At 38.6% G+C, this 21,373-nt stretch overlaps 2 protein-coding genes across 5 annotated transcripts; one reads left to right on the forward strand and one right to left on the reverse strand.

Moving 5' to 3' along the window:
- The first annotated feature begins 379 nt into the window (after positions 1-379).
- Positions 380-8,828, forward strand: nxph2b (neurexophilin 2b). Of its 3 annotated transcripts, none has more exons than XM_060863941.1 (3): positions 380-488; positions 793-900; positions 7,518-8,828. In XM_060863941.1, the coding sequence occupies exons 2-3, from the start codon at positions 841-843 to the stop codon at positions 8,256-8,258; spliced, it is 801 nt and encodes a 266-aa protein (XP_060719924.1). In that variant the 5' UTR covers positions 380-488; positions 793-840; the 3' UTR covers positions 8,259-8,828. The 3 variants fall into 3 exon arrangements, with proteins under 3 accessions (XP_060719924.1, XP_060719916.1, XP_060719907.1); XM_060863933.1 differs by having other exon boundaries at positions 392-551; XM_060863924.1 differs by having other exon boundaries at positions 405-551; positions 756-900.
- Positions 8,829-9,571: 743 nt separating this feature from the next.
- Positions 9,572-20,114, reverse strand: spoplb (speckle type BTB/POZ protein like b). Of its 2 annotated transcripts, none has more exons than XM_060876081.1 (13): positions 19,927-20,114; positions 17,679-17,798; positions 15,516-15,627; positions 15,166-15,282; positions 14,366-14,487; positions 14,057-14,208; positions 13,837-13,964; positions 13,422-13,599; positions 13,277-13,332; positions 12,817-12,939; positions 12,571-12,713; positions 12,052-12,105; positions 9,572-10,587 (listed from the first exon to the last, which is right to left on the reverse strand). In XM_060876081.1, exons 3-13 carry the CDS (start codon positions 15,543-15,545, stop codon positions 10,443-10,445), a joined length of 1,248 nt encoding a protein of 415 aa, XP_060732064.1. In that variant the 5' UTR covers positions 15,546-15,627; positions 17,679-17,798; positions 19,927-20,114; the 3' UTR covers positions 9,572-10,442. The 2 variants fall into 2 exon arrangements, with proteins under 2 accessions (XP_060732064.1, XP_060732073.1); XM_060876090.1 differs by lacking the exon at positions 19,927-20,114 and adding an exon at positions 19,810-19,834.
- Positions 20,115-21,373: the final 1,259 nt, after the last annotated feature.

A 21,373-nucleotide genomic window follows, 5' to 3' on the forward strand; every position in this document is an offset into this window, starting at 1 on the left:
GTGTCTCTTTATGTCTGTGTGTGTGTGTCTGTGTTAGTCACGCTTGTAGGCAAACCTACAAAAACAAATAACTATATTGAACATACTGCACTTTACATCTCCCATTTTAAGATGAATTATGATCTGCAGCCTGAACCAAAGTAGATCTGTTTACTATCTTATGTCACATATAGTCACATAATCATGTTTGAATATTTTACGGACACTTTATTACATAATTTTATATATTTGTGACGGTGACAATTATAATTTCATTTATTTTTATGTTGACGGTGAATTAAATATTTATGAAGAAATAATGATAACAAATAATGAGCACTTTGAGTCTTCGCTCGTGATTGGACACAAACTATCCGAACTGGAAATCTGCGTCCAATCAGAAGCCGCGCGTGCTGCTCGGCGCGCGACACCTGCACAGAGCGCTCGGGCCAGCTTTAAGCACCGGAGCTCAAAGCGGGAGCGCGTGCGAGTTTAACGGCGACCGGCAGGTGAGGAGCTTAGAGGGGATTTATAGAGAACGCGCTGCGCTTCATCATGAACGGAGTTGACCAGTGAGTTCTAACCGTTATCATATAGACACGTGACTGTAAAACACGTGATGGAGGTCTTTAGGTTAAATGTGCATTTGTTTTGGAGAAGTTTGTCTTACACCGTTATTTACAGTCATACAAATAACCTCATACAAAGCGAGGTTTCTGACTTAATGGTGTGTGTGTGTGTGTGTGTGTGTGTGTGTGTGTGTGTTTAATGTGGAGTCGTGTAAGTTTTCTCTCTTTTCTTCCTGACTTCCAGCCTGAAGAGCAGTTTAATCTGTGGACCTGTTATTTAATAACCATATTCATGTTAAAAGCCCTAAAGATGAAGCATCTCTCAGCTCTTCTGGTTTTGTGCTTGCACATGGTAAGATCATTTATTATTTACATTTTGTTTATTTATTTGTTTGTTTGTTTGTTTGTTTGTATTGCAGGTTAAATTGGGTAAAACTACAAAATCCAAAAAAAAAAAAAAAAAATCCTTCAGGGCCAAACTTGAAGAAATTTCCTGCTATACAGTTAGTTTCATAATATTTATTATTGGTTCAGATTAGATAAGTTTTGCCCAAAATGTAAAGTCAAAGAATGTCCTGTAATCAGCAGGTGTGCATTTTAGAGCACAATCCTACACATCTAAGTGTTTCTCCAACACACTCGATTTAACTAATCTGCTGTATAACAGATGAGGTGGGTGTTTGAGAGCAGCACAAGGTGTTCTCCAGGAGATGGGGTTCTGTAAGCACATGATACGCCTGCTACACACTCATATACTTAACATGATGTCATTTCTATCATGGATAACAGATTGGCTCACCCTATAAAATGTGTGTAGTTTAATAAGGAAACATTGCTGTTTCAATTGTGTGTAGACGAAGTCCGAAGAATCTGCAAAAACATTGCATTCCTGATATAAAAAATACAACACAATTTATATATAATACATCACACTATACTGTTTATTTTAAAAGACTTACTATTAAATATTTCTGAAATATAATCACTTGAAATGGTGAGTCAAGAGAAAAGAGTACATACAAATCAACAACTAACAGCCTATTAGCCTAAGAAAAAAGAGAGAAAGGACAATTCCGGTAATCCAGTGAATGGGGTACAACAGCTGGAGGTTGAGTAATGATCCTACACTCAGATTTTCATGACAATATGCAGTGTGAGCAGCACAATGCGCTCCTGTTCAGTTCAATTTTATATTTTCCAATCCTGTTGTGTCACATGCATTTCTATACAATAATTTAAAGTGAACAATGCTGGCTTTCTGCATGTCAATAAATAAGATGCATTTTAGTCAGTCTTTACTGCTACATTAAATCCAGTGTGTCACTGCAATGTATTTAGTGCAGATTAAACTGACAGATAGCAGGTCGGTGGAATATGCAGAACTGCAGAATGCTGTATTTATCTAATCCGTCTCCAGAAGAAATCCTTAATCCACCAATTTTACAAACCAAATTCTTTCTCACAGAGAAGCAAGTGAATGATTTATTTTCCAACATTAATTTGAAATGGTACATGTTCATAGTGAGGCCTACACACAGGAAAGGTTGTAGAGCTTAAGACAGTTAAATCACAAATGAGAATCAGCAGTGAGAACAGCCTGTCCTTAATCCTCTGTTTTTCTCTAAAATTCTTTGCACTTTATTTATCTTTAAACTGTAATAAAAATGTGCTTTCATTGGATTACAGCTCTAATCTTATGGTTTCTGAGTAGATTTATTGATACTTTTCAGGGAAGTGCTTATGTTGGAGTAAAATAATATTTTGTCTTGTGTCTTTTGTCTTTTTTAAAACCCATTCTTATTAGAGTTGCAGAATTTAAACGAGGGATTAGAGCTGACAAAATCTCAGTGTAATTGACTTGAATATTGGGTTTAACTTGGCCCTAAGGTTTATTTAATTGTATAAAGTGCTAAAAGAATGAGTTTTCACTTCAAACCTAATACACCACACACCTTTGAAGTGTGCATGGATTTTGCATCTTCTCCCTGTGTTTCAGGGGTTTCCTCCCCAGTCCATTGGCAAGGCTGATTTGAATCTTTTAAATGCCCATAGTTTGTGAATGGGTGTGTAAATATAAGTGGGCTTGCCTTCTCTTTACAGGTATGCTTGTTCCAAATGCTAACATTAACTTTGCATTCTCATTTCAGAGAAGTGCTGTCAGTGTGAAGAATGCTACTTAGTCTCTGAAAAAAACAGCATGTTTAACTCTGAAGACAAATCAATGGTTTTGTAGTTGCTTTGTGAATTGTGGTGCCTTAGTGATTGATGGTGTGTGTAGTTCATCTCATAGGCTCTGCATGCGAATATACAGAAGTGAAGGCAGAGATACTGCTGATGTCTAAGCTGTGGAAACTGCATATGGAATGATGATAAGTAGATTGCGTACTGACTGATTACTGACTAAGAGGCACCTCTACACCTACCAGCATTCTTTGGTGTCGGTTGAGGTTCTCCACATTATTGTTCTCACTGGAGGAACTATCTAAATATATAGTTTCAGCCTCACCTGCTAACGTGACAGAAATTGTGGCCCATTGTGTATGCTAATTGGCAGTGATGACCCAATAACTGCTTAGGTCACCTCCATATCACAAATCTTACATTAAAGAGTAAATGCCACCTCTGTACTGTTTAATTTTCCTTTTTTCCAAACCACCGTCTGTAGCTATATGTGAAAATATAACCATTGAAAGATTCAGAGATCGGTCACATGACAAATGCTGTTCATAACATTTTGACATTTCTGACAAAATCCTAATGATATTCAGATTGTATTGTTATCCTTCTACTCTGAATAAACAAATTGGATCTCACAACCCCATCATTACCTTTCAAAATTCAAGTTCAAATTTTATTTGTCACATACATAAACATACATGGTATGACATGTAGTGAAATGTGTTTCATGACTGTTCCTTATAGTGAGAAATAATTACAATAAAACTGAATAATGTAGGAACAATAAGAAGGATAAATAAATAGAAAAAATAAACATAGATCTGTGAATCTGGATATAAAAGATACAATAAGGATAAATAAAAGTAAGAATAAAAACAGATCTGTACGATTTGTAATGAATGGGATGGAATGCGTATGAGTATGAAACATATAATTTAGATCTATGGTGTATACATGATAATGTGCAAAGTTACATAAGGTAAACTGACCAGTGCAAAAAGAGTCACAAAGTGATGTGTGCAATGTATAGTGTGTAAAAAGCTCTGTCTGAGGCAGTAGTGTCATGTGTAAGTAGTGAGTTTATAGGGGCCTTGTTCTAGGTGTTCTTTTGGTTGAGGTCTCAGATGGTCTGTGGGAAGAAGCTCCTACTCCTTCTTTTTGTGATTGCCTTCATGGAAAAGAAACGCTTTCCTGATTACAACAGAGAAAGGAGTCCATTATTGGGATGGCTGAGGTCCTACACAATTTTCCTGCCTTTGGTCCAGCACTGCTTGCTGTAGATAGACTCCAGGTCAGGGAGCTCAGTGTTTCAGGTGTTTCAGGGTTCAGGTGACCACACAGCCCTCTGGAGAGCTTGCCTATCCTGCTTAGTGCTGTTCTCAACCAGGCTGTGATGCTGGTAGTGGCCAGTGAGTACAACAGAGGGCTCAGTACACAACCTTGGGGAGCTTCAGTGCTGGGGATGGGGGGGGTGAGAAATGTTTTCCCACCCGAGCTTGTGGTCTGTCTGTCTGACAGGAAGTTGGAAAGCCAGTGACACAGAGACTGAGTGAGTCCCAGTCCCTTTAACTTTGAGGTGAGTGTGAAGGGAATTAAGGTATAACATGCTGAACTGTAGTCTACAAAGGTTCTTCCCCATTTCTGCTGTCCATGTGACTCAGGACGGTGTGGTGAAGGTATGCGATGGTGTCTTCTGTGGAGTGGTATGCAAACTGAAGGGGTTCTAGTGTGTCAGGCAGTGAGGAGATTATGAAGGGCTTTGAAAGACTAGTCAGCAACTTCATCACGACGGAGGTCTGGGCTACAGAGCGATAGTGATGCTGTCTGGTCCTGCTCCCTTCCTGGTTTTCACTTTCCTGAACACCTTCTTCACATCATGCTCTGAGATCGTTTTCCTCTCCAGCTTTCTCAGCATGCGCACTGCTATTAGCAGCCTCAAAACAAGCATAGAAGGTGTTCAGCTAGTTCAGTTCAGAGGTCCACTATCAACTCCTTTGTCTTGGTGATGTTAAGGAGGAGATTGTTCTGACACCAAATCTCCAGACATTATAGACAATGAGGCAGGCAGGCTGGGTTACTTCAGGACAGGAACTATGGTAGGCTGTTTAAAGCATGTGGGGATTGTAGACTGTTCAGTGGAGTTGTTAAACATCTAAGTAAACACTGAGAGGCTCTCAGGACCCGCTTACGTAAAAATGTTGTGACCACCGGGCGATGAGACTGCAACCAGGAGTAGGGCATCAGGATTGATAAAGTAGGTCGGGAGGAAGAGACGATCAGACTAGGAACTCAGAACACTTTGAGCTCAGGAGTGGCATGTATAGCTCAGATTTCCCAAATGGAGGACATGATTTGGCCTTGTAGCTGTGTTAAACCGAGTGTAACAGTGGTCCAGTGTCCTCTCATCTCTGGTGGGGCAGGTGATGTGCTGGTAAAAATTTGGCACTGCGCATTTGAGGCCGGATTGTTTCCCATGTGGCCTTTTCCTCAGGATTTTACTTGGCCAGCTTGGGTCCGATCTAAACAACTGTAACTGTGTGAAAGTGAGTGGAATGTAGACTAATAGAAATGACAGTATTTCTGTCATTTTTACATCTTTGATCAGCTATTTCCTTAAAATCAATTTGAAAGAAAATCTTTCATTAGTTTCAGACATTCCTATTACAGTCTAACTCAAAATATCTCGAGCAATATGTAACGTTACATACAGTAAGATATACAGTTATTTACAATCCGATGTACAGATGGGTAAAATTAGATAATTAGGTTAATTAGCTTTTTACACTGTTGAAAATATGAGAGAAATCATATAGACTGTTGGTATTGAGACCAAAGAGTTCAGTTTTGGTTCATCAGACAATAGAATCTCAATCTTTAAGACTGAAATCCTTTAGGTACCCTCACATAATCCAAGTGAACTGCCATGTGCTGCCTGGCCATGTAACCATAAACACCAGATTAGTGTGGTGCTGCAAGGAAGGGTTTTTTTCGATTTCTGCATCAGAACTCTGGAATTCCATCATAGTTTCCTTAAGGGCTTGTACTAAAGCTTTTCTCCACCATTCATTCAGTTTGGGTTTGTGGCCTACTGTTGCTTTCACATGTCAGATCAATGGAAGCCACTGTCCTGTTCTGGACTTTCACAACTGCCGAAGGTATTTGTTACCTTACCCAAGATCTGGGCCTTGACATAGTTCTGCTTCTGTGGTCTACGGACAATTCCTTTGACTTAAGGCTTTCTCTGATATGAACTGTCAGCTTTGAACAGAGTGAAAAATTAAAGTGTTCCTTTTCCATCTCGTGTCCAAAGCTGACAGTTCATATCAGAGAAAGCCTTAAGTCAAAGGAATTGTCTCTTACCTTGTGAACTATTTACTATCAGGTGCAAGTAATGAAAAAGGTGATGTTGACTAAACATTACTAAAACTTAGCCACTTGGGCTGTTTGACACCAAACAGTAAATGCTGACTGGCCAGGCTTCTCTGCCTAGTCAGTACATTTATACTTACCGTATTTGGCAGATGCTCTTATCCAGAGCAACTTACATTTTTATTTCATTTTATACAACTGAGCAATAGAGGGTTAAGGGCCTTGCTCATGGCTCCAGCAGTGTCAGCTTGGTGGACGTGGGATTTGAACTCTCATCCTTCCAAGTGGTAATCAAACACCTTAACCACTAGGCTAGGTTGTCTCACATCAGCAAGGTGCAATAGAGACAGAGAATGCATACTTCCTAGAAATGAGGTTGATTCCTGAGTCAGCATATGTGCTTATCTTCTGCAGAAGTTGATCGGCACAAAAATTGATAGCACCACTGCCCAGGAAGCCCTCACCACACCACACCACACCACACCACACCTAGAATATGGACCTTACGTTAGATTCGTATCACCGATCATTGTTGTGATCTTTGGTAGTATGTTCACATTCTCAGGGAAGAAGCACTATTGCCCCTTTTCCAACAAAAAGAACCGGGTGCTGGTTCAGAGCTAGCACTGGTGCTGGTTCAAAGTTGGTTCCACTGGCGAACCTTCTAAGAACCGGTTTGCCTTTCCACCGGCTAGAGAGCCATCACAGAGCCGAGTCTGACATCACTGTATACGTGTCACGTGTCCCAGCAACTTTAGTGCAGCAGCGGCAAACACATCAACAATGGCGGATGTTGCTTTACTGTTAATGCTCATGGCTTTGTGAACCTACATTAACACCCAAACGCGGCGAATCCAATGTGTACGTGCAGCTCCATGTAATCTGTATAAACGGAGGTTGTTATCGAGAAAGTACATAACGTTATTTTATCATTAACACAGAAAAAATCAGAAAAAAAAACGTACTATCATGTGTGCTGATAATGTATCATATCGTGGTAAAGTAAAAGTGTATTAAACATTAGTATACTTAAGGTACAATATCTAACAGTAGCCCCGCCCACAGCCCCTGACATAAGCGGTTCTTAATTCTAGACCAGCAACGTTTTGGTGCTACTTAAGAACCCCTTTTCCTGGTTCAGAGCCGGTGCTTTGGCTGTAGAAAAAGAAAGAAAAAGTTCAAAATTAGGCTCCGAACCAGCACTCAAACTGCCTCGGTTGAAAAGGGGCATATGTTGCATAAGAGTGTGTACTATGTCCTCTTTATTTAGTCATGCATTCTATCATACAGCATGTCTCCTAGGCAAATGTAGAGATCTTTAGTCTACCATCTTATTCTCTTTACTAAAGCAGTCGTTGATTTGTTTTGGAAAGTAATGAAGCCATGAGGTAACCATATTTTTCTCCTGTTTTGTGTCTAAAGGCCATATGTGATGCAGAGCCCACTGCAGCACTAGGCCTTCTAGGATGGGGGGAGAGTACTAAAGATAAGAGCATTTCCCAGCATGGTTCACGCTCAGATATCCTCAAACCCCTGTGGCTTTTCTCACACCTGTCTTTAAACAATGAAGCCCCCCAGCAGCTTGCAGTACAAGACCTGTGGGCCTGGCTGTTTAATCATACAGAAGAGAACGAACAGAGTCTGGCTAGAGCCAAGCGGCGTCCCATTGTCAAGACGGGCAAATTCAAGAAGATGTTCGGTTGGGGTGACTTCCATTCCCACATTAAGACAGTTAAGCTTAACCTCCTCATCACGGGCAAGATTGTTGACCATGGCAATGGCACATTTAGTGTCTACTTCCGCCACAACTCCACAGGCTTTGGCAATGTTTCTGTGAGCCTGGTGCCACCCTCCAAGGTTGTCGACTTTGAGATCAGCCAACAGGAAACTCTGGATGTCCCCAAAGACACAAAGACCTTTAACTGCAGAGTTGAGTATGAGAAGACTGACCGGAGCAAGCGGACATCCTTTTGCAACCATGACTCCACGACCAGGGAATGCTTTCAGGAGCAGACACAGAGCCACGTCTCCTGGCTCTGCTCCAAGCCCTTTAAAGTCATCTGCATCTACATTGACTTCTTCAGTGCTGACTACAAACTGCTGCAGAAGGTCTGCCCGGACTACAATTACCACAGTGACACGCCTTATGCTTCATCGGGGTAGAGCACCAAGATTAATATGAGCAAAAATGTCTGTCGCGTTAAATTTGTCATCACAGCCCACATTTCTGTGTTACCTGCTTGTGCTGAGAGGGCAGAAGAAAGCAAACTGAGCTGATGGACATGCTGTGAACAAACATCACTGAAGGTTCATGATTATTTTAAGGAAAAGAATCTTAAAAATATGATAAATATACAAAACCAAACATAGTTTCTTGTGAGACACTTTTTACTAAATGTTCCAATGTTTTGCATGTTCTGTCCAAAATATAATAGTATTTGTAAACTTAACAGTATTTGCACACGCATCCACTCATAGCTTCTCACACTGACATCATGAGTGAAACATTCATTCAACTTGAACCATGATACCTTACTAGATGACTAATAAGAAAATAGATGTTTTTAATGGTGCATTATGACATCACCCCTTAAATGTGTTCAGTGTCTTTGTTGTATGCCAACAAACCAAGCTACAACGTGATTTGTTCTATAATCATAGTGAATTCCTGTCTTCTTGATTTCTGTACAATTCATTTTGAACATTAAAAATGTGTAAGATGCAAACAATTAAGCCAAACTCTGTTCCTCATTATAGTTATATAGACGATTTTTTAAACACAGGCCTGATTAGGGATTATGTAGCGCACTGCTAAATCACAAAGGCAGCTATGTAAGTAATGTATAGAGAAGTTAAAGGCCTGAAGCTAATCACATGATTTCACAGCTAGACAATATGAAAAGCTTTAGCAGTACATCTCAAATACTGCATAGATATAGAAAGGTTTCTGATTAAACTGGGGTTTTCCCCTTCTACAATACTTCACACTGATCTCCAACAATGCTGTTGTTAACTAACTATATTTATGTATTATTGTGTACATACTGTACAGTTCATTTCTACAGATGCTATATGTAAGCAATTCATTTGAACCAGCAAACATTTTTTGATTATCTAAAGAGTGTAGGGAGACAACACGACTCGACTGGATAATAAACACCCTAGAACACGCAGAATCTAAAACATCTGACTATTGGCTTGATCTGATTATAAAGGTCTAAACTGAAGACGGTCACTATTGAGTTTTGCTTTGTTCGTCCTGTCTTCCTTTGGGTTTTCTCTGGTTTTTCCAGAGCTGGGAGAAAACGTGTTGATGGATCAACTATGATAAATTGCCACTCGATGTGATGGATGGACTGAACGTGAGACAGGCTTTAAGTCCTCTGCAGTTTATCCTGCTTAAGGAGAAACAAACTGAGAATAAATGTTAAACACTGGGACTGTGTTGGTACGTAATGTCCAAAAATAAGCAATACTACTTGTGATTTTTGTGTTTTAATTTCAAAGCAACAAATCAAAGTTCTTTTAAACCACAATACATTTTCCAAACACAAAGAACTCTGCCATTTCATTGAGTAAGCAAAGCTGCTAATCATAGAAAATAAACTCCATACAACTAAAGTCAAAAATAAGTCTGTGTGAAAAGGAAAAAATGCTTTGTAAACAATATGATAAACAAATCTTCATATTTACCCAATAGTTAAGGAGGTGCAAAATATCGACATGTTCAGTTCTGCTTTCATGTAATACTCGTAATTACATACTCCAAAAGAATGCATCACATTTCACCAAGTATTCTAATGCAGAATCTCAGTTAATACTTCTGCCCATATTTACTGATGTTAAACACACTAGTAAACATTTCTGATAACATGGGCAACATCAGTTTTAAAAAGTCTCAGAGGAAATGATTTTGCACTTCATGTGTGGATCTGTTTTTTTTTCTGAATTCACACGTTATCCATTTTTTCTTCCAAAATGTCAACATCACAGGCAGGGCTTTAACATTCTGGATGCCAGTTAATGTGCCCCTGTTGAAAACACTTCACAGACAAGGGATCTAAACATCACCTTAAAACTACGGTGTTATGGACGAGTTAGTGCAATCTGGACAGGCCTGGAGGGCGAGGACATGTCCTTTAAGGCCATTTATCAAATGACACATCACTGAGCAGAGAGAAGCCAGCTCGGCCATCTTAAAGCTGGTTCCTTCTTCTCGCAGTGAGCAAAGAGCACTGTAAGCTAGTGCAGTCCTCCAGCTGGGCTTTAGTAAAGGAGGAGGGAGTGACAGGGTACGAGGGAATCAGGGCCGCTGCTGCATCTGTCTAAAGGGGGAAATAGCGAAGGTCAAGACTGTTTAAGCCGTTTCCTGGGAAGGCCGAACGGAGGGCACTGGGCTGAGGCGAGGGCACGAAAGGCTTCAGCCACTAGGTGAGGATGGGATTGGATCATGGCCTTCCAGCCTGCAGTCTCCATTATGTCTGCTGCATGACTGAAAGAGCAAGAAAGAAATGGGTGATTAAAAAACAAACAAACAAACAAAACAGTATTACACAGTATTTTATGAATTGTTTACAGAATGCATAATCCAAAACTGCTCCAAAAATTTCCTTCATACCTAAAACACAATTTACAAGCTTTGTCAGAATAAAAATGGCTTAAAACCTACAAAAAGTCCAGGAGTGTAACATGGTCCCTTATCCATGCTCACTCATTACTGCTCCAGACACCCAGCGTGAGCTGAAGAACATCACTGAATCATTTCCATTTCATCCTAGTTTAGTCAAGTTAAATTAAAACCAATTCAGTCTGAACAATTTAGTTCTGCATTCATTAATAATCTCTATTAGGGCTGGGCGATAAAACGAGCGGCGAGCAGCATCCCTATTACAAGCCCTGATAAAGGCCTGCTGTGGGGTTCGGTTGTGCCATTGCCATGTGGAAATGAGTGCTATGGCCGCCGGCGGTGAGGAGATTGTAAATAAAAAAGGAAAATGTCAGCAGTCTGTTTTTTTTAAGGAAAGCAAGCAAGTGTTGATTATTCTACATTTACCCAAATTAAGTACATTTTATTTATTAAGTATGAGTTTATTTAACACTTTAATCTTCATGTATATTTAATTTTTTTGTTTTTTACTTAAGGCAAATTTAGTTTAATAAAGAGTGCAAATTAAAAATACAGTAGTTTAATTAAAACTTTTTCTAGTGGTCATTGTTTAAAAAGGCTAATAAAATGTCTCATTAATATGGAATATATGAGAGACTTTTTTCACCGAGCTCTATTACATGAATTACTTATGAATATAGAGTTTTATTTTCCCTCGTATACAATCACTTAGGAATTTAAGTAGAAGAAGCAAAAGCAAATATGTTTTCTTTTCACATCCCAGCTTTGGAAGTGCTCCAGTGGTAGTGAGGGTTGGGGACCTTGCTCAGAGGCCCAACGGTGGCAGACTGGCTGTGCTGGTGCTTGATCCACAATCTTCTGAGCAACAACCAAGAGCCTTAAACCCACTTGAGCACCACTGCCCCTAAGGGAAGGCTCCATTCATAATTATGCTGCTGTTAGTTTAAAAGAGGATCCTAATCAATATGATTCATTAGGATAACAGCAGGATAAATAAATATTAGTAAATATCAGAATAATTTAAATATTTTAAATGATATCTCTAGCTCTAACTCTTTCCAAAATTTGCCTTATAATCCATCTCAGATTAGCACAGATTATGATCCACATCACATCATGCCTAGTTCGTTCAGCTATACAATACTGACACCTGATATATATCTCTCTCTATCTATCTATCTATCTATATATATATATATATATATATATATATATATATATAGATATATATAGATATATATCTATATATATATATATATATATATATATATATATATATATATATATATATATATATATAATAACGCAGCAGAACGCTGTCATACGTACTTGCTATTCCAGTTCTTCCCATCTTTACAGCCCAGTTGTCTTAATACGCTGCATCTGGAAAGGAAAAGTTTAGCGTTACAAAACATTTGCACTACTTACAGCGCTGACTGGTAGCAACCACATAACATAACATGATAAGCCTGACAACATTGTCAACATTTATATAAATATCTAAAAATATGGATATAATGTACCTTTAAAATAATTGGACAATAACTACCTTTGCGTAAAAAAGGCACATTTCTTGATAAAAGCTGCATATTAAAAAGGTACAAAGACATGATTCCAGTACTAATGTATGTCGTTATCACAGATTTCAATATATATGCAGTGTGTGTGCGAGTGAGTGAGTGTGTGTGCGAGTGAGTGAGTGTGTGTGCGAGTGAGTGAGTGTGTGTGCGAGTGAGTGTGTGTGCGAGTGAGTGTGTGTGCGAGTGAGTGAGTGTGTGCGAGTGAGTGAGTGTGAGTGGCAGTGGAACAGAGCAAGCAAATAAATAAAAGAAACAAGAGCAGACTTGCCTGTTGATGAAGTCTATGGCTTGTGTTTTGAGCTGTTCTGCACTGTGCAGATCTGCTAGAATGAGGATGTCTGCCACGTTTTCTACAGACAGACTGTTACACAAAGCCTCCTCACACATCACCTTCAATCTCTCCAAAGCGTACTGCACAAACGGAGAGAATAGCAGATAACATTCCAACCAATGACTCATGCACTTCAGAAGATCTTATCAATTAGTAGCTGGTCTACAGTCACTGCTTCCTCACCTTGTCCGCTGCAGCTAACAGATGATCAGCCATCTTCTCCAGGTTTGGAGCTTTGTCTGTGTAGATAAAGACCATCATTTCTCTAAACACATCCGGCTCCACATCGCTGATGTCCACACGGTTCTGTGGGAGAAGTCAAGAAAATCAACTTTGAAAATAGCTCTGGATCATCAGAGATCTGTTCTGTAATCCTCTGGAAGTGTAATCTAAAAAGACTCAGTAAAGACATATATAGGCAACACTGGTCTGTGCGGCACCTTCACTCTCCTTTCTGTATGAGTCACAGTACTAAATGTCTATGCAGTGCATCTATTAACAGATAGTGCTTTGGAAAAATGCAGTTGTAATAAAGCAGGTATTTTTGTAAATAGGACTTTAATAAAAACAAAAAAAAAAAAAAAAAAGGTACAGGGTTGGTTAAAGTTTGAGTCATTTTTTCAAAGAAAAAAGTAACCCTTACCTTCTTACTCTCTTCCATTTTGTGTTCAAACATGGCATTGAAAACTGGCGACCTCGCTGCAAAGCAAAGTTGACCTGATTAGCCGTCACAAATTCAACACCAAACCCCACAAATACAATTACATTTGTGTAAATGATCAGCCAACCTGCCAGGATGGATTTGTGTGCTTTAAACTCCTGTCCACCCACAAACAGGCTACAGTCAGTGAACCTGGAACCTTCCCACAGGCTGCCCAGGTCATCAGCCAGCTGACACTCAGGCACCTTCAGCATGTTCATGTTGGATTGACCGGAGATGTTCACCGAGTCTTGCACCACACTCACCTTTGAGCAACAATTAGAATATAAAATTCAGTCATTAAAGAACAGCAGGATGTGTGTGTGTGCGCGCGCACAGTAAATCGTGTTTTAAGGTTAATAAGAGTTTTGCTGTTCCACTGTTACTCATTACTGACTGCAGATCCCATGGTCTCATCACTACTAAGGTATGAAGCAGGATAAATGTCTCCAATCCCATTTCTTGTAGTAGTTCTCTATACTTCCATACAGAGATCACAATACCTCACAGAAAAGTGTAAGCTTGTCATCTGGTAGAAGTCCATTCGCTTCATCAAGTAAGAAGTCACGCCTAATAAACTTTTTGAAGCCCCAATCCTTTCCCTGGACAAATCGATATGCTCTTTGACTTTCTAAAGAACAATAAAGAAAACATGATCATTAGCAACCACACATACACACACCACTAACAGGGAGTAACAGATCATGTGGGGTTTTTCCTCACCCATGGCTTTAGTTTCTTCTCTTTTGGCATTCAGCAGGGAGAACTTGAACTTTGCTCGCACTTCACTTTTTGGACAGTTTACAAGCAGTAAGTAGAGGGACAAATAATCTTTACTCTCATCATCTAGTCCTTTTGGATTTACTCTTAAACACCTACAGAAAAGAAAGTCATGCAATATGAAAATTAGGGTTGGGGCAAGATATTAGTTATGATTTAGTATTTGCTCCATATGTCTGTAAAATGCTGTAAATAAAAATTAGGGAAAGGAACTTGAAGGGAAACAGTTGTGTGATAGAAAAGTAACCTCACCACTTCATTTTGTCATTGGGACCAGAAGAGAAGGTGGAACTTTTCAGCACTTCGCCCATCTCCTCTCTGCAAAAACTGAAGTTGTTTATGGTCCACATGTAGGAGAACTTCACTACTTTGACCTGCCAGGTAAGAGATTTTCCGTATTAACAATTAGCTGACAGACATTTCTTCTAAACAGAAAATGGTTTCAGAACCAGTTCCTAAATTAATCTGCTACCTAATAACTGTGACCAAACCTGCAAACTTCCTTGTCATTCATTAGAAATGCTATTAGAAAGGTTGAGTAATATTTCTGCACAGAGCTACTTTATGGGTAAAACTTAAAGGTGCTAATTACTATTAATAACAGTGCTAATCACACTGTTTCTTTTTTAAAAAGATGTTTTTACATTTTTAATCATTGCAAGTCACATTCAGTTGTTTAGTCCTTTACAATAATAATGTGCTGACAGACAGAAGAACGGCTTCCCGGTCCAACAGAACTGATTTATCTGACTACTTATCTGACTGTGACAGGCAGACTATTACATCATATAATAATAATAATAATAATAATAATCTCTATTAGTAGAAATGTATTTAAAATCTCATTACAGAGTCTTCTATAATATTTGCAAATATGATGATGCAGACATAAAATCTCTCTCCCAAAACCCCCTCCCCTTCTCCCTCAAATCAAATAAAAATTTTATTTGTCACATACATACAGAGTACGACATGCAGTTAAATGTTTTTTGTGTCTGTCTGGTATCCCTCCCCTACCCCCTCCCTCATCTCCCTCTCCCCTCCCCTCCCACCTGTGTGTAACACCAGCTCTCTGCCACAGGTCCTGAGGTCATCTCCCCTGGAGGGGGGGGTGTTGGGACCCGTGACATGGCCAGCTTTGTCCTCTCACGTCCCTTATGAAGCTTGACCTAAGCAAAAGAGAAAGTTATGCTACAACATCCAGAAAAAAATGAATGAAAAATTGAGAGGTCAAGACTAACATCAAGAAAATAGAAAAGCATGTAAGAAAAGTATCTGTAAGAAAAGTATAATAGTAATTTTTTAAATCAGGAACTGATTAAAATATGAATAAATCAGTCAGTATATAAAACAGCTAAAGTTACACTGACTCACTGATTTATTTATTGTATTGATCTCTTACCTTGTGTTTGGAGGGGGAAGGGGTGCTCATGCCATCCCGAAGAGCATGCTAATAAAACAGGACTCTACAGCTTCAACAGTGCATGCTGAGTTCACAGTCCTCACAGCCCATCCTACACACACACACACACAGGAAGGTTAGTTAGTTATTTATGTGTGCATGTTTAACCCACAATCCTTATCTGAGGGATTCCCTTTTAGTGTTAACACTAACATTGGCATTATTAATTGTATTAAATGAGGACAATTAACTTCAATTTGCTAGGCAGCTCTGCAGATTAATATCAGAGTGTCCTGGGACGAGATCACAAACTCTCTCCCCCCAGACAGGGATTTGCTAAGTACTACCTGATGTCACCTGGAATCCCCACCCCTTTCCTTACACACTAACTAGACAAGCTAAAAAAATATACTCATAAGTTTATATTTATATTTCATATTATCCCTAAAACATGACAAATATATTTACCCAGATGTAATATTAAAACTAACAAAAAACAATTATTCAGTCAATAAAATTTTCCATTGTCCAAAGATTCTAAAGATGAAAAATCAAAGGTTCACCTTTAAAAAAAATACAGAAATTACACACATGGTTTAAAAAAAAAATCAAAAAAAAAAAAAAAATCAGGAAAACAATAAAAACATTTGAAATGTCTAACAGATGGAAGTTTCCCAGGAAGATGATGTATTAGAGACTAAGGGGTTTGGTCCTAACTCTACACACTCTACATGCTACGGTGTAACAGCATGTTTGGGGGAAAACCAACAGTACACCTACCACAGGACACAATAAGGGGTGGATTATCGACTGTCTGGGGCTATTTTGTGGTATGGGATCTTTCATAAAGATTTATTAGGACATGAATATGCATGAGACAATAGTTTAAAGCCACAATATGAGATATAGCCGGACATTTAATCAACAAACAAATGTTTTAAAAAGTGTTTTCATTTCTAAGGCACAAAAGGTTTCAAAGGTTCCAAGTGAAGAACACTTGGAACAGAAGAGAATCTTTCAGCCTATGAAAATATCTTGAAAGGTTGAATATCTTGAATCTGGGCTTTTCTTGCCTCTGCTCCTGTTTTAGTGTTCAGGATTCCACAATCAGGAGAGATCTGGCAAAAATAAGATTCATGGGAGAGCAGCAAAGAGGATGGAAGAAAAGAGAGAGAGAAAAATAATACCACTAAGAATATAATAGATGCCTGTCACAGATAATGTGGATGATACACAAGCCATGTGGGAGAAGGTTCTGTGGTCAGATGAGTCTCAAACACATGCCAGGACTCTTATTATGTCTGGTGAAAAGCAAACAACATTCCACAGTGAAATCATCAACCTGCCAAAACCTGCTGGTGTCTCTACACCAGTGTGACTCAAAATAAGGAACAGTGTACATTTCTGATCAAGACAATGACAAAGTAAACATCCTCTAAAGAGCATTGTGAAGAAAACTATAGTACATTGAAGTGAAGGACAGATGCTCTGTTATTGAGTCTTATGCCTATATTCAGGTTCTCTTTAGTTAATTTAAGGTTGAAAACCTCTAATGTGCTTGAACATAGGAATCATTACCAGACCCTCACTTTCTGCAGTGCAAATGGAGAAGTTAAGTTTATTAACTAATTTAACTAATACAGACAATTATAAACTGAACCAGTTACCATTATAAATGTTAAAAAACCTATAAAGATTTATGCTGAATAAAGCCAACAGTAGGATAATGTCAGCTACTCAGAAAAGGCATTTGAGCTCTGTTAAAAGTTACTAATCTACATCCTTGTAATAACACAGAAATTTCTGGATTTCTTCTTTATACCTGTTCCTGAGCAGGAAAATATTGCACTTTCTGAGCTCAATGATCTCAAACTCAAAGATTTAAGATGCTAGTTTGGTCTGTGAAAGTGTAATGCTAGGTTATCTGTTTTAATCCAGAGTCTCTGAGTTTGTTCAAGACCAAGAGTTTATATATAAAAGATATTCTAAGAAAAAAAATATATATATAAAAAGCAATGATCACAATATTCAACATTTGAGTCTAACATATTTAGCTACATTTAATGATTTATTTTGTTAAAGCACTTGTAGACCAGGACAACATGGCTTACGCATTACCAAAAAGAACAGGTGGAACTGCTCTGAAACGCTTAGAACACTCACCACATTTTGGTGTGCTGAAATTAATAAGACGAGGCACCAGGATGAAGACCTGTAGACCACAATACTTGGCAGATGAGTAGAATTCTGGGAAAAGCCACTGCAACAGTATGGGAGTGAACCCTGCAATATAAATACAAAACTACTAAAACTAGATCTTCTAAAGTGTCTTTAGCTTACATTAAGCATTTAAAAAAAAAATAAATAAAAATTACCAAATATTTGTCAAAAAATAGAGTACACATTAAACTTGACTCATAGTATTTACATTTCATTCAAATGTGTTTAGTGTGATTATATTAACGTTTTATTTAAAAAAAAATCCACTTTTATTTCACTGAAATCTTTATCCTCAACATGAAAAGCTGAGACAAAACCATCCTGAATACCCAGGTGATTTATTGGCCTGCTTGTATTATGCGGAACTGGAAGCTACCTGGAACACAGCTGAAGCCCAAAACAATTAACTAGATTGTTACATGTAGGGTGGATTATTTCAAAAATCCACAGTTACAAAAACATGTGATGCAGAGACGATAGTTATAATGCCTCACCGCCTCAAGTGCTTTGTACCTTTATACACCTCTATACACCTCAGTATGAAGATTAGAGTTACAAACCAAATCAACATTTCATTTGACTGATAGTCGTCTTGTTCAAACATGAAAGTAACTAAACACACATCAGGAAATAAGAAAATAACACACACCAGTGTTGCCTGCTTTGTTGCTTGATTTGGTAACTTTTTAGACCCCTTTAATAACTTTTCTTTAAACCTTCCTTTTTCTCTTTCTGACCAGACGTTAATGACTGTCTACAACTTGATACAGATCTCCAGCTCGCAGTATAACTGTTCTTATATGAGAGCCCAATGACCAATAAAAACTTTACTGTTTCTAGTGTCTGAGCTCTTCATAGAATTCATACGTTAGATGTTTTGTAAATGTGTAGAAGTTTGTATGATTCCATGACAAAGATAACATTTCTATAATAACTAAATTTAAGCTAATTTATCATTTTCTATATTGATAACACTCTAATCTATTACACGAAAACCTTCCTATTTTAAAGGAATATCTAGTGAATATTATAATAGCTACAAGTAGGGAAAAGCACCTAGCCAGTAGAGCTACAGCTACATGTAGGGAAAAGCACCTAGCCAGCAAGGCTACAAGTAGGAAAAAGCACCTAGCCAGCAGAGCTACAAGTAGGAAAAAGCACCTAGCCAGCAGAGCTATAATAGCTACATGTAGGGAAAAACACCTAGCCAACAGAGCTACAGCTACATGTAGGGAAAAGCACCTAGCCAGCAGAGCTACATGTAGGGAAAAACACCTAGCCAGCAGAGCTACATGTAGGGAAAAGCACCTAGCCAGCAGAGCTACATGTAGGGAAAAGCACCTAGCCAGCAGAGCTACATGTAGGGAAAAGCACCTAGCCAGCAGAGCTACATGTAGGGAAAAGCACCTAGCCAGCAGAGCTACATGTAGGGAAAAGCACCTAGCCAGCAGAGCTACATGTAGGGAAAAACACCTAGCCAGTAGAGCTACATGTAGGTACAAACACCTAGCCAGTAGAGCTACAGCTACATGTAGGGAAAAACACCTAGCCAGTAGAGCTACATGTAGGGAAAAGCACCTAGCCAGTAGAGCTACATGTAGGTACAAACACCTAGCCAACAGCGCTACAGCTACATGTAGGGAAAAGCACCTAGCCAGCAGAGCTACATGTAGGGAAAAGCACCTAGCCAGTAGAGCTACATGTAGGGAAAAGCACCTAGCCAGCAGAGCTACATGTAGGGAAAAGCACCTAGCCAGCAGAGCTACATGTAGGGAAAAACACCTAGCCAGCAGAGCTACAGCTACATGTAGGGAAAAACACCTAGCCAGTAGAGCTACATGTAGGTACAAACACCTAGCCAACAGCGCTACAGCTACATGTAGGGAAAAGCACCTAGCCAGTAGAGCTACAGCTACAAGTAGGGAAAAACACTTAGCCAGCAGAGCTACAGCTACACGGCCTACATTTCATCCACGGCCCAAAACAAGTCATCTACAGAAGACAAAAGCGAACTAATCATTCCGAGTTGCATAAAAGACAAAGTAAATGTCATGACAAGATTCAAAGCCGTTACCTTTTAATAAGTAACAAAGCGATTTCGCCTCTTTTTCTTTTAGTTTTATAATTACACGGGAATGTTTTCTGTCTTTGTGTCGAACAACAGCGTCAAGATGAAAATGTTTTTACAAACCTCTCAGATAATCCTCACAATTGGTCTCGCTTTTACAAATAAACACATTCATCTATTTCTGCAAAAAACAGGGGACTTTTGGTCCTTTTGTGTGATAACGAGTGCTTTTCTGTCTCAACGCGAACACATAGCGGCGTCTGCAGTTCTACCGGAGAGCAGTGCGCATGCGCAGCAGGAGCAGCACTCTCAGAACTTCCTCCTGAAACCGTCCCGCACAATCACTACATAAATAAACTGTGTGCTAACTTTATATTGTGCTTAAATCAAAATAATCCCTGATCACATTAAATTAAAGTGTTAATTACATTCACACGGTAAAAAAACACTAATGAAAGTGAAATACAAAATACAAACATGATGCCAAAGTGTCACACTGTAAAACACACAACCTCCAATCCAAAGTTTTTACTTCATTTCTTCAGTGAAACCTTATTAGACTTAAATGCTGACTGTATGTCAGAAGCTAATAAACAACCTGTAAAACAATCTGCTTCTGCATTTCACTGTGAAACTTTGGCCCTTTACATACAATGTACATGACATGAATCTAGGACATTATATACCTCAGCGAGAGCAAAAACATATCTGCTATAATACAAAACAGTAGCTACAATAAACAAAAAAAAAAGAGAGATGATTCAGGTTTAGTCATGTTACTGTGCCTTAAATACTCTTTACACTGTACTTTAGACAGGAAAGAAGCTTTAGAAGTAAAAGCATTTCAGATGTTTGACCACGCTGTGACCTTAAACCTGTTTGAACCAATTCCCAAATCTTATCAGTGGATCTACAGTTACATTCATAAGATATTGTACTAAAATAATCTTGGGTAAAAACAGGGACATATGGACTGGTGGATGGACAGGTACACAGACGACAACACAAAGACATGACTCTTTTTCTGAAGTCGTTCTTTTACACTCAACATGTGACCTTGCAGTGCAGTATTCTGGCATGCTGTTATTGACCAGAAATTCTGATTGTCTGAATATCTAATAAACTTTACTTCTGTAAAAGACACACAGTGCCAAACCTTTTTACAGAATCAGACCTCTACGTAACCCATATAAGACTCGTATTGTTAACAGACAGCAATGTAGTGCAGTGAACAAAAGCTACAATAAATCTAAATCAAATTAAATCCCAGAGAATCAGATGTAATTCAATATGTTGATTTCTTAGCAGGAAAATCCTTGATTAGGTCGGTAATATCCACCTTTCTAAAGTTTTTTTTTGTAATTTTTTTTTTTAATCTTAAAAGGGCAGTTATGTATATTATTAACTACATATTATTATCCAAACATAATAATACATAACATAAACCAATACAACACACAATGTAATAATAAGCAAATCTAAGCACATAGATCAACAAAGTACATAAGAGCCAGAGGCAGAATTTCTTGGAAATGTGTATCACTTGATTGGAAATATATTTTTTGCTATT

Source organism: Tachysurus vachellii, chromosome 1, assembly GCF_030014155.1.
Source record: "Tachysurus vachellii isolate PV-2020 chromosome 1, HZAU_Pvac_v1, whole genome shotgun sequence".
NCBI classification, from domain to species: domain Eukaryota; kingdom Metazoa; phylum Chordata; class Actinopteri; order Siluriformes; family Bagridae; genus Tachysurus; species Tachysurus vachellii.

Excerpts from the sequence above, each read along its gene's own strand:
- nxph2b (XM_060863924.1), top strand. Across the intron at positions 901-7,517 it reads TGGTTTTGTGCTTGCACATG|GCCATATGTGATGCAGAGCC; the intron begins GTAAGATCATTT and ends TTGTGTCTAAAG.
- spoplb (XM_060876081.1), bottom strand. The coding sequence starts at position 15,545 with ATGAGCACCCCTTCCCCCTCCAAACACAAG. Across the intron at positions 13,965-14,056 it reads AGAAGAAACTAAAGCCATGG|AAAGTCAAAGAGCATATCGA; the intron begins GTGAGGAAAAAC and ends ATTGTTCTTTAG. Across the intron at positions 12,714-12,816 it reads TGTTAGCTGCAGCGGACAAG|TACGCTTTGGAGAGATTGAA; the intron begins GTGAGGAAGCAG and ends CCGTTTGTGCAG.